This window comes from Heterocephalus glaber, unplaced genomic scaffold, assembly GCF_053883595.1.
Source record: "Heterocephalus glaber isolate CG9 unplaced genomic scaffold, H.glaber_assembly_v1.0 deba00001472, whole genome shotgun sequence".
Taxonomy (NCBI): domain Eukaryota; kingdom Metazoa; phylum Chordata; class Mammalia; order Rodentia; family Bathyergidae; genus Heterocephalus; species Heterocephalus glaber.
Window position 1 is genome coordinate 38456774 of NW_028258315.1, and position 12418 is coordinate 38469191.

Genomic DNA, 12418 nt, shown 5'->3' on the forward strand with positions numbered 1-12418 from the left:
AGATAGGGCAGAGGCCACAGTTAAAGACTCTTATGAAACCATTCCTTTCTGCCTATATGTCAGAGAAAGTGTAGAGATTTTTAAAAATAGAATTGAGGAAGCTCTGGTGTGATATCACCGGAGCAGAAAGATCCTTTGTTCCTCTGACATAATTTAAGCTGGAGTAACAGGATGTGCACTTAGCTTCCAAACTGCCACTCCTGTGCACAGGCAGGAGCAGGGGCAGATTCAAATCAAAGGCCATCCTTGGTGACCCTACCTTCTCTGTCATTTGAACTGTGATCAGGAACACAAAGTACACCTAGTTGCATTTCTTTCTTATTCACTGTAGAAGACAGGATGATGAACAGGATTCCCAATTTGGGTGAGGCTGACTGCTTAACACTAAAAAATTTTCTTTTCCTTCATCTTTCTAATCCAGAGTTCAGATCCAACATGAAAGGCAGAAAAATTGTCCATTAAGAGATTTGCCAATTTCTCACATTTACTTATTCACTTGAAAAGTTCTACATACTTGAAGAAATTCTCCCTTATCTTTTATCTGTGTATTTGCAGGTGATGAATAGCGTAAATCTACCCCAGAAACTACCTTGCTTTCTAGGGATCAAATAAATGAATTTTTTCATACGAACCCTCCTCCCCACTTCTCCCAGACAGCAAGAGACTTTTTTCTTTTAAGCTACATAAAACAACATTAACACAAGACCAGCAAGAATGTGCCTTTAGTGCATTCATTAACCACTTTCCATAGAATAATTAGTGAAAGCATTTTGGCTTTGTGGTTTTCAAAATAAAATTGTAAACACAGAGAAAATTGCCTGTATCTACCAAACATACTGAGGACACAGGAGCCTGTGGTTGCTGTTTTGCCTCAGATGAGTTTGGATGTTATATTCTAACAGTGCAGGAAAACACTGTGAGAAGGTAGAATAATTATGCAATGACACAGGCATTATTAGTTGCATTATTAGCTAATCACAACTCTAGGGCATTAACAAAATGTAGAATGTCTCTTCTCCCATGGGGTCTAATTATTCTACAATAACCACACCTCTCATTTTAATTTATTTCCTAAAAGATTGTTTATGAGGGAGGGAGATGAGGGAAGTGGTGATAGGGTAGGAGGAGACTGTTAGAAAATGGTGTGAAAGGTTCTAAGGTGATGTGATCTCAACTACTTGACAGTCATATTCTATGTGTAAAGATTTGAACCACTTTCTTTCACTACCCACTTCCAGTTCATAGGAAACTGGTAAGCACCTTCACTTGGTGCAACACTGAGCCAGATAGAGCATTATTATTGGTTCTTTAGAAGATTGGTGAGAGGAAAATTCAGAGTCTAGAAGACTAGATTTTCACTTGGAATTGAAAGGTTTTTTATTCCACGATAGCAAAATTTTATGGAAATTGATATGGATAATATATATATACTTTTAATGTCCAAAGGAGCTGTACTGTTTTCTTCACTTTAATTTTCATTTCCAGATGCTTACTAGAGGTCTCACTAGTTGATATTTCTAAGAAATCTACATCATTAGTTGTCAATAAACTAGGAAACCTTTCCTACCTGGACTTTGGTGTATTCTGGAGTCCATGAAGATACTGTATTCTGAAGAATGAAAGTGCAATTTGTAGTCAGGAGATTGAATATAAATTCATATATCTAATAAGAATGGAGCAGATTGGGCACAGTAGTGCATGCCTGGAATTCCAGTACTTGAGAGGCTGAGGCAGGAAGATTGCAAGTTCAAGGCTACCCTGGACTGTGTAATGAGACCTGATCTCAAAAAATGAAAGAAGGATGGATGGACAGATGGGAGGGAGGGAGGGAATGGAGCAAAGGAAAGTTAACCTGTTTTCACTTCCAATAATTTTGCTTTATGAGTCAACAAAACAAAAGTACATACTTCTCAGCTGGCCCCAAATGTTTTTACAAATAGTTGTGGATACAGAAAGTAAAAAATGTTGATCTCCTCACAAGGCAAGAGCATGTAAATAGAAAACTCAGAAATATAATTCTGGTTTCCCAGCAGTTTTTACTTTGGAGTAGCTGTCGTCTCACCTGTTGCTAATATCCTATGCACCTATCGACAAAGTATTTACTCTCATAGGCCTGTTTCCTTGTCTGGATCATGAATGAGGCACCTGGATAAATTATCTTGGACATTCTTTGCCCTTACAATGTTTGATGATGTGATCAGGCTGTGGCTTCTGGAGAGAAATGGTGAGGAAAGTAGGCCATGTTATAGCATAACTGGTTACCTGTCTGAAGTCTGGCCTTCCTCAGGGTAGAGAGGGGACAGTCTGCCCAGATGGAGAGAACACTCTAGGAGGCATGTTTCCTCTGGATAATGTGACCCCAAAGTTAGCCAGGGGCAAGCAGTTATTTGGCACAGTCCTGGATTTGGAAAGCAGGGCTTGCGCTTTCTGCTTCAGCATGACTGTGGCAGGGCACTGCCCTTCCAAGTGGCTGGCACAGAATACACATCAGTGTGGTACCTGAAATAACTCCCCGAGGGCCTGAATGGCTGATCCTCAGTGTTGAAATTCTGCCGCACTTTGGCTGTCAGTTTAAGCCAGTAGTTCTACTTTGACTTTACTAAGGAAGGGAATTGGTGCTATAAATCAATTCTTATTTTAAGCATTGTGGGAAGTTCACTGCCATCCTGTGAAGCCAAGCACAAATGCAGAAAGGAGTGAAGAAACCATCTTCACCCTGCATTTACATTCTGACATTCTTAGGAAGGGTTGAGACAAGACAAGAGATTCAGAGAAAAATAACTCTGGATCTTACTTTTAACCTACTTTGCAGTTCTCCAGGAGTATTTAGTATCATACCAAAATAATGAAACTGTTCCCATAAGATATTTTAGTATTATCTTTTACAAAAGGAACTGCATGCATTTATGTATGTTGTTATAATTCAGATGTAAAATGTCCCCCAAAGTCTCATATTTTCAGAGGTGGGGCTTTTGGAAGGTAATTGGATCATGGGGTGCTATATTGATCGGTAGATTAGTTCACTGATGAGTTCATTTCACTATGCTGTCTGAAGGTGAGGCCTGATTGAAGGAGGCAGGTCACTGAGGGGAAGGTGATCTTGAAGGGTGTATTCTTGTCCCTGGCTCCTCCTCTAGCTCTCTCCTTGCTGGCCATTATAACATAAGCAGCTTTCCTTTGCCAAGCCCTTTCCCTGTGATGTTTCTGCCTTGGCTTCACCTAACCATGGATTGAATTCCCTGAAACTGTGAGCCAAAATAAACCTCCCCAAGTTGTACATATCGAGTATTTTGTCCCAGTGATGGGAAAGATATTTCATATATATAAATACATAAATGCACATAAATGCATCAAATACATGAAGTACAATTTCAATACGGAATGTGAAAGGGAACAGTTCCATTTCACAACTAAGAAAATTAAATGACTTGATCCAGTGACTCTTAGTAGAGGATAGATGGTCCTAGTATAATCACTTCAAGCTTAAATTAGCCTGCCTTGCTTCTACAGCTGAGTCTCAGTCCAATCTTCCAGCTTCAGTCTTTGGTAAACTTGTGGGTCAGACAAAACTACTGAGTATGATTCCATGAGCAGACAGTTCACATGGGCATTAGCTCAACATGTGCCAAATAAAATCTTGCCCTACAAACATTTCCTTCTTCTTAATCCCCTCTTTACTAATGAAAACAACATATTCACCCAAACTGAACCCAGTGAGGTCAGAACCCAGTGAGGTCATCTTTTAACTTCTTCCCTTTTGTTCTCCCTCACATCAAATCTGTAGCTAAATCCAATCACTGATATTCTTGGGATTGACATCCCTCAAGATTGAGTGAAGTGGTTCTTCATTGCCTACAAGGAAAAAAAAAATCCCTGCTCTTTAGCCATCACTTTTAGGGTCCTAAATGGCTATTATTTTCCATTTATATCATGCTTGTGCAAAATGAGATGAATTTTAGTTTGCTAATTAAATTCTTTTTCTACATGTTCACGTCCCATTCCTTTTCTACCTATAAAAAGCCTATCAATTCTTAAAAGTTTGGTTTGAGGGTCAGCTCATCTATGAATTCCCCCCATTTCCTCAAGACAGAATCTCTCCTGTCACTGATACTGGGTACTTCAACTATGTGTCTGCTCTCTAACTAGATTTTACAGGGTGGTGCATTTTGTTTATTTTTCTGTATGCCAGCTGTACATAGTTCATAACAATTTATGAGATTAAATTATAAACAAAAATTTCTACTTTATTGCTTAAAAATGTCTCAACTGTTAAAAAATGTGCCTTAGCTTATAAACTTCTAGAAATCGTGACTAGAATAAAGTTTTTGATTTTGCCACCTAATGCAAAACCCAATTAAGACAACAAATCAAACTTCTTCCTAGTGCTAGCAGTGATAACATGGGCTTTCAGACAGTAACATACATAATTTAATGGGAATAAAAATCTCATCAAGTGGTTGGGTCAGATAGAAAACATATCCCTGAGCACATACAAATATCAGAAGTGGATCTGATTGTGAATTTGCTGCATAATCAGGAGCCTGGGCAAAGCAATATGTAAAAGTGAATCACCATCACTTATCGAAGCACAAACTCCAGTGCCACTAAAAGCAAAAAGCAAACATTAAAAAGCCCACCCTAAACAACACTGCACTAAGTGAGTGATACCCCTAAGAATGCATGACAAGGTCTGTCTATCCACAGATCCAACATGCAGAACTTCTGTCATAGGTGGAGTCTACTTGCATAACTCTGATTGTGGGCTCTGTGGTGAACCATAAATATCTGCCTTCTCGGCTGTGCAGCTTTATTAAACTTCAAATAGTTCAGGACTATTAAGAGACCCCAGTCTGCTCTAAGTCAGGGGCTTCTCATCAACTGCAGGCTGCCCATTCACTGTGCTAAAGTTACTCTGATGGCAGGAGCTGAGGATGCTGTAATGAATTAGAGAATTAGCTGCGGTTTTATTTTAACCATCAGAGCTCTTGTCATTTTTTTCATAGTTAATGAAATTTAAAGGTAATTTCACATCCAAACTCCCAACATATGCAGGAGACTTCAAATCTCCTCTGGTTGGGAGATATTTGTATGGCTTCCCTTGCAGTAGGATGGTCAATACCAAAGAAACAGCTATTTACTAGGACACATCATTCCTATTCGTTTTCCAAAATATGAATTTTAATATTCAAAAAGTGTGGTTTTCATGTAAGACTTCTGCTGAGAAGCCACAGAAGTGCTGAGTACTCTTCTCTCTATGGAAACCCCCTCTATTTCCTATTTTTGCCACCTGCTAAATCTACCCTAAGGGTGGATACTACTCAAGAGCTCATTGTTGCATGAATTATGGAGGAAAACATACAGTTTAAAGAGTAGTAGAAAAAGTCAGTAAAGAAGATCTTGTTCCTCCCCACTTTTACTCAATTCACAAAAGTTTATAATATAGTAAAAAAAATTGGTTATGAAAAAAATTTAAGGATGTAGAAATTATAGCTTATGTTTAAAGGCTATTCAAATTATTTTACTGATTCAGTCCCCCAAAATAGCTCATTTTACTAAATGGTTTAACTCTGCTTGACTAAACCACTTTAAAAAGAAGCTAATAAAGGGGAGAACTGACTGCTTTGAGATTTACTTCTTTTCCTTAAAAATAAGCAATGACAAAAGATGGGCATAAGGAAAAAAACAGGTAAGAGACCAGGTAGTCTTCACATGAATAACTGGTCCTTGTATTAAGAAATACTCTGTATTTTATAAATACAGTATAAATGAAAATATTCTTAAAAACTAAATGGGATTTTGCTTTAGTGTAGGCACAGCAGAAGGTGATGGGAATTACTAATGCACATGTAATTAAGGGGTGCTTGCTGAGGAGGTTCTATTTGTCATCTTTCAAAAGCACACATTAGAGTAGGTGGTTCTTCTGAAAATGAAATATCTTTATTTGGTACAAGACTCTTGCTTATTCTGTAACATGACATCAGAACATTTTGAAAGCTATTCTTTGTAAAATCTTATAATAAAAAACAACTGCATCATATAACTTTGTTCTAATGCAAGGTAGTATTGAATCATACTTCAGAAACTGTTCAGAACTGAATGGGCACGTGTAAGGTATGGCTATTCCTGGAGTCCTGAAGAACCAAATTGTGGATGATAAGGTAGAGTCACTGACCCTATCAGCATTACCACGACAGCCTCAGGTGTCCCCCTAGTGATGTGTTCATTGTACTAGATAGCACGAATGGCTCTTAAACTTTAGTCTTAGACTGTTTTCACTTGATCATTCCATTGAATTAATACAACGCCTCTGAAGGCCTGTTGTGTGATGTGTTGCTCCAAATGAAGAGGAATTTGCATTGATTCTTAAAGGGTAAGTAGCAAGGTACTGAAAATAATTATTAATCACTACAGAACGTTTTTACTATAGCTTAATTATGGAAGTATTACTATAAATTTTATAATGCGTATTTAAAATCTCAATTTTATATCTATATATAATCATTCCAAAAATAAAGCATGACAAGAAATTAGTGATACAGAAAATTTTCACGGGAAGAGAGGGAAGAGAAGGTATTCTAAGTAGAGCAACCCACAAGGTTAAAGAGTCGCTCTGAGGGATGGAGAATGACCTGATTGGCTGGAGTGTGGGCTGCCTAGGGGCAGTGCTGTTCTGCTCTGAAAAGAAGGAGCAGACCAGTGCTCAGGACTTTGTTTTACTTTAGCCCTAGACCACAGTGAGCTGAATAGTACAAGGGATGATCAAAATATATGGTTAATGTTTAAGTTAAAAAGTTTATTATAGTAAAAGACACACTGCCATTAAACTCCCTCAAAATATTCCCCCTTGCTTCAAACACACTTATCCTATCATTCTTATAACTTTCTGAAACAGTTCTGGAAGTCTTGTTTTGTGAGTGTCTTTAGGAGGTATGATCACAAATACGGTGAATGCTCCTGCTGAATGCCATCCAATGAAAAGGCAGGCTCGTAAAAACATTATACTGTGTCCTCATCCATAGTACCATTTCTGGCTCTTCCTCAAAGTCAATATGACCATGAAAGATAGATGTGTTGAATCAATTTAGGATATCAAGGCAGCCATTACAACACAAGTAAGGATACTCACAAAGAAGGACTCCCAGGTCTGCTTCAGAAAGTGACAAAAATAGGATGAGTGTGTTCAAAGTGAGGGAGAGTCTTTTGAGGTGGATTAATGGCTATATCTTTAACTGTAATAAAAACCATTTTTAAAATTCACTGTATTTTTTGATCATACTGTATAAGTGTCTGAACAGGGCTGCTTTGTTTTGCCCACAGAGGACAGAGAGTAGGAGCTGAGTTGGAGGCTTTTCCAGTATCACAAAGGGAGTGAAAACAAGTGCCTCATCCAGACTAATGTCAACTGGTAGGACAAAGACGCTCACAGGGAGAAACAATTAGTATGAGGATTAATATCCTAGTGAACCACTGACGGCTATGAAGCAGCAGTCACTGAATTCTCTTAATGAAACGGGACCTTTAACAAGATGGGAAGATAGTGGGACAAACTGGTCAGTGGAAAAATTTAGTCAGACTTTCTGAGGTTGAGGTATCACTGCAGTACCCTTAGTGAGATAGCCTTTCCCAGTGCTCTGTCTGTCCATCTCTCCTGGCCTCCTCGTCCCCACACCTCGTTACTGCCTTAGAGGGGGCAGTATAGGGCCCACCTCACCTTTATGTATTTGACCTGTACATACTAAAAAGCTGGGAAATGTGAGTTCAATGAGCCTATGAATCTCCTATCTTCACAGGATGTAATTTCTCACATGGTACAGGTCCAGATACATTGAAGGTAGTGACAAAAGCCTTTAGCACACTGAAAGGCTACTGGATAACTATGAAGGCTGAATTCTTGTTTCCCTGTTGCTCATGTAACTGCTTAATGACACAGGTGTGCAACAGGAACAGAATTCACTCATCAGTCACTACTATGTGAGGAAGGCAGGTAAGCCCCGAATCACATTAAAACACCTACAACCTGTTAACCTCAAACAGTCCATAAGGAACCTTTACCATTTCCCTGCAACTGTGTCTGTTGCAGTCTTCAAGGAGCCAGGGACACCTTGAAGATAAAGAGAAAAGTCTTTTGGAAGATCCTATGTTGGGAATGGAATAATGCTTCCTAGCATTTTAAAATGCCTTACACTATTGAAAGAAATTATCCATTATCTTGAAGTGTGCACTTGACTGAGTCTGTACTTACAGAAGCATTTGGGAAATTTTAAAACATCCTTTTCTTTTAAAAAGAAAATGGAACAAGGTCAGTGAAATAATGTGGTACACGAATGCAATATTAGGTTTTAGACTAGAAATGCCAAAGAATGGTTCACATGTGGTAATAGAAATGCTCTCTCTCAAGCTTTCAAAGTTACTAGACAAAACAACACATGTACAAGTGGGGTGGGAGATAGATGTTCCATTTAATACCTAGCCACACACTTTACAGTTTGTTTCTTCTTAAATGCAGAGACACAGTCCTCAAAATCAGTTCAAAACTGGGTAAGAAGAAATGACCTAAGAATTAATTAAATAGGAGACTAAAGTAAACAAAACAAAAATTATCATATCAAAATAAAAGCCAAGAAACACAAATTAGGCTTCAAAAGACCTACGAGAAACTCATAAAAGTTATAATATGCACTTACCTGGTTTTTATTCTTTCATGATTTAATTTCTAATTTTATTCACTACCATCTGATAATTGCATAAAACACTTATTCTAACCATGGACAATTTAAACTATTTTAATTTTCAAGGCCATGAGACAAAGGAACCTATTTTTTGCCTAAGGGAATTTTTTAAAACAAAAACTAAAGCTTAATCTTTCATGTTTTAAAGCCAAGACTGTGTAAAATCATTTATAATAATGCTGTAGGGAGGCTTTTTCTGGGTGTGCAGAATTGAAAAGATAAATTTACAATTATTAAAAAAATTAATAATTTGGTGGATTAAATTGTCCCTTTCCTTTCTAGATGAATTTGTCTGATGTTTAAGAGACATATTTAAGAACAGGGAAACCAAAGGCCTGTGAGGAACGAGATGAGGCTTCCATGTGTTTCACAGTGTGACTAGGCTTGCTCATGTTACCAACAGTAAGCCCAGTTTATTATTATTTATAAAATAAATAATGGCACTGGCTGTGAGAATGGCTTCTGACTTTTTATTTCATAAGGAATTGATCTGATGAAGTAAAGAGTCATGAATTCTACCAATGATATTTTGTGTGACTTTGAAAAAGCCCCTGATGGAAATTAGACAAATAATAAATTTACTTTTACTTAAACAGCAAAGGTTTTTAGTTACACTTAAGAAAACTAATTGAAATATAGTTTTAAATTGTTTCTGCTGCAACATGTCAGGATTCTAATGAAACACTTTTAGCCATTATGCAAAGCATTTCCAACAGAGAAGAGAAAAATCACTTTCTATGATACCTGAGGTAGAAGAACTGATTGAAGGGCAAAAATGCCTCTCTGAGAGTAAAAGGAAGAACAAGTTGCTAGTGATGGTTGGTTTTTGACTAGAGCAAGAAGAAGGAAAATATATCTCCAAACAAATTTTCTCTTTCATTGTGGTCTCAGAAAAACAAAAAGCAACCCAAAAACCAGAATAGTCAAATACATTTAACATTCCCTCTGGCAAACACTCAAGCCATCCTCCTAGGCTGAGTACCTTACATTTTAAGACGGTGGCAACAAATTTGTGATTCTTATCATACTGGATGGAATGGCTGTGAGCCCACCGACATAGACCTTACCTTTCACTTCTCTCTCTCTTCCCTCTGCGCAGCACCACTGTTTCCTTGTTAGATTACCACTGTGCCAAGCTCCCTCCTGCCTCACTGCTTTACATCTGCTCTGTCCTCTGTCTGAAGACTCCTTATAGCTTCCTTCACTCAATTTGGATTTTTGCTCAAATGTCACTTTTTGAGAGAATGATCATATCCTTTAACCATTCTCCTCTCCACTTTCTGTCTGAGCATCTTAATAGCCTTATCTACCACATATGTCACACTTATCTCCTTATCCTCTGAATTCTCCTGAGAGACTGAAAGACTCAAGAGAGAAGGTAGTATCTTGTCCTGTTCACTCCCATCTCCCAGCACCAGGATAGTGCCTGACGCTGTACAAGCACCCTATAGATATTATTTATTGAATTACATTACCTGCATGGATCAGCTCCATTTGCTTGTGTACTGGCTTCTTAAACTGACAAGTCTTCTGACTAAAAATACAATAAAATTCATGCACTATACTTTGTGTTATTTTAATGTAATTATTTCATAGTCCTCAAATAGGAGAAAATATCCTATTTAAAAAGTACTTTGGAATTTGATTTATAAAACAGATGAATCAGGTCACATTTTTAGTTTGTTTTTAAGGAAAATCACTTATTTTTATAAGAGGAAAATTAATCATGTTAAAATGTTTATTTCTCAAAAGGCCCTATTAAAAGATTTATTTAAATATTTTGCATTAAAGCTACAAGTTAATTTCTTTTTTGGTACCAGGAATCGAACTCGGGACCTTGCACTTTCAAGGCAGGCAGCAGAACCACTGAGCTAAATCCCTGGCCCTATAGGTTAATTTCTTGAAAAAACTAACTTAAAGTTGATTTTTTTCAGGAATACTGTGTATTGTATATAATGGGACCCATGCATAGTAATGGTAAATTTAAAAAATATTTTAGAGAAGTCTTTTTACATACGTGCTGTAGCCATGAGATTTCACACAATCCACCAGACACTTCTAAGTATCTCTTGGGTTTCCCACTCCAAACTACACTCAGGGTGAAGTGTTTTAGATATACAATGTTCTATAAAGAGACTCAGGGCTGAGTGGTTTGGGTTTAAGGAGCATGTCTCATTGCTCCCTGAAGTCACAAGTCTTCAGAAAGCTGATCTGTAGTGTGCAGTAGCTTTTATTCTGTATTTTTCAGAAAGAAAACTCTACAGTATTACATTCAGTTTGTCAGCACTTAGCTAACCATTTGACCACAGCTGATAGGGGGTCATGGGATTTTCCAAGTTAGAAGGAAACTTGGAGATTGTCCAGGCTAACTCCTTCATGTAACAGAGAAGAAGATGAGATCACTTATCAAAGTCTAGAAAAGTCAAAGAAGAAAAGCCAGTGAAACATTCTGCTTTTTTCAAAAAAGAAAACAAATCATAGTATCTAAGCAACCATATTATATCTGACTTGTATGAAAAGAAAAATGGTAACTGCTTTTGAATAAGACTACAAATTTCTGAGGAAGAAAAAGTTTGAATTACACAGTCCAGAAGCTGTCCATAAATGAACAACAAAGATGTTGCTAATCATGGATTTTAAATCAAATGTCGAGGATGGACCTGGTGTGAAACCCAGCACTGGAATGATTAGTGATTTTGAGATTTTAACATTCTTCTTTTTGCGGGGGAGAGGGGAAGATAGGGCAAAAAAAAGCAGGACTAAAGAGACTGACACTCTTCACAGTGACAGACAACTTAAGGAGGACTGAAGGGACAATGTGGAGATTTTTTTGGGGGGGTGGGTACCGGGGATCGAACTTGGTTGGGACTGTGCACTTGCGAGGCAGGTGATGGAAGCAATGAGCTAAATCCCCGGCTCGACAATGTGGAGTTTTTAAAAAACAAAGTCAATATGTGAGAATCACTAGCACAATGGATTCCCTCTCTGAAAACTTTTCTCATTTTATCTTTAGAAAATAAAACACATTCACATTTTGTTTCTTTAGAAAACTAAGAAATATAATAATCCAGATGCCCACTGCAAGTTGCCTGGCTCTGTGGTTGGGTACACCCAACCTCACCTTTTGCATGTGGGTGTGTGCAGATCCACACATTGTGTCACTCTTGCTGCATCATCAGCAGGTAAGAGCAACACCTACTCACCGGGACTTGTGAGGGCTCCCAGGGCGCTGCTTGTGGTAGAGAGAGGGTTTGCATTGGTGCTGGTGGCTGAGGTCTGGGCTGCAGCTGCAGCAGCAGCCAGTGTTGCCAGATTCTGTAATTGTAAAGCATTCATGCCTGTGGAGGGAAGAGAATCATAAAATTAGCAATAGGTCCAACATTTCCAGTTTTCAAAGAAGAATAGGCTCACAGAATCATGAAGGGAGATGATAAGAACAGAAGACAAGACCCCTTGCCCGTGCTTGGGATATGCTCACTGAGAGCTGTCTCAAAGCTGGGCTATACACCTAGATAGGAGCTGTTTCTTCTCATAGAACATCTTCTCATAGCTCCATCTTCTACTGCTAGAGTAGACTAAGAAAGAGCATCTACATTCCACCCAATAATTCTCAGCAGAGTCAATTCACTTGGTGTTGCCTGGCCTACCCAAAGACTCTTCCAGCTGCTCCTCTCCATGCTGTAAAGGGA

At 38.1% G+C, this 12418-nt stretch overlaps 1 protein-coding gene across 37 annotated transcripts in view; it reads right to left on the bottom strand.

Moving 5' to 3' along the window:
- Window positions 1–12418, bottom strand: part of Celf2 (CUGBP Elav-like family member 2) — an 830356-nt gene that overhangs the window by 39749 nt on the left and 778189 nt on the right. For all 37 annotated transcript variants that reach the window (XM_087181290.1, XM_087181288.1, XM_087181297.1 and 34 more), the window contains one exon: window positions 11933–12067. In XM_087181290.1, coding sequence (XP_087037416.1) covers window positions 11933–12067 — 135 coding nt within the window. The remainder of the gene's footprint in view (window positions 1–11932; window positions 12068–12418) is intronic.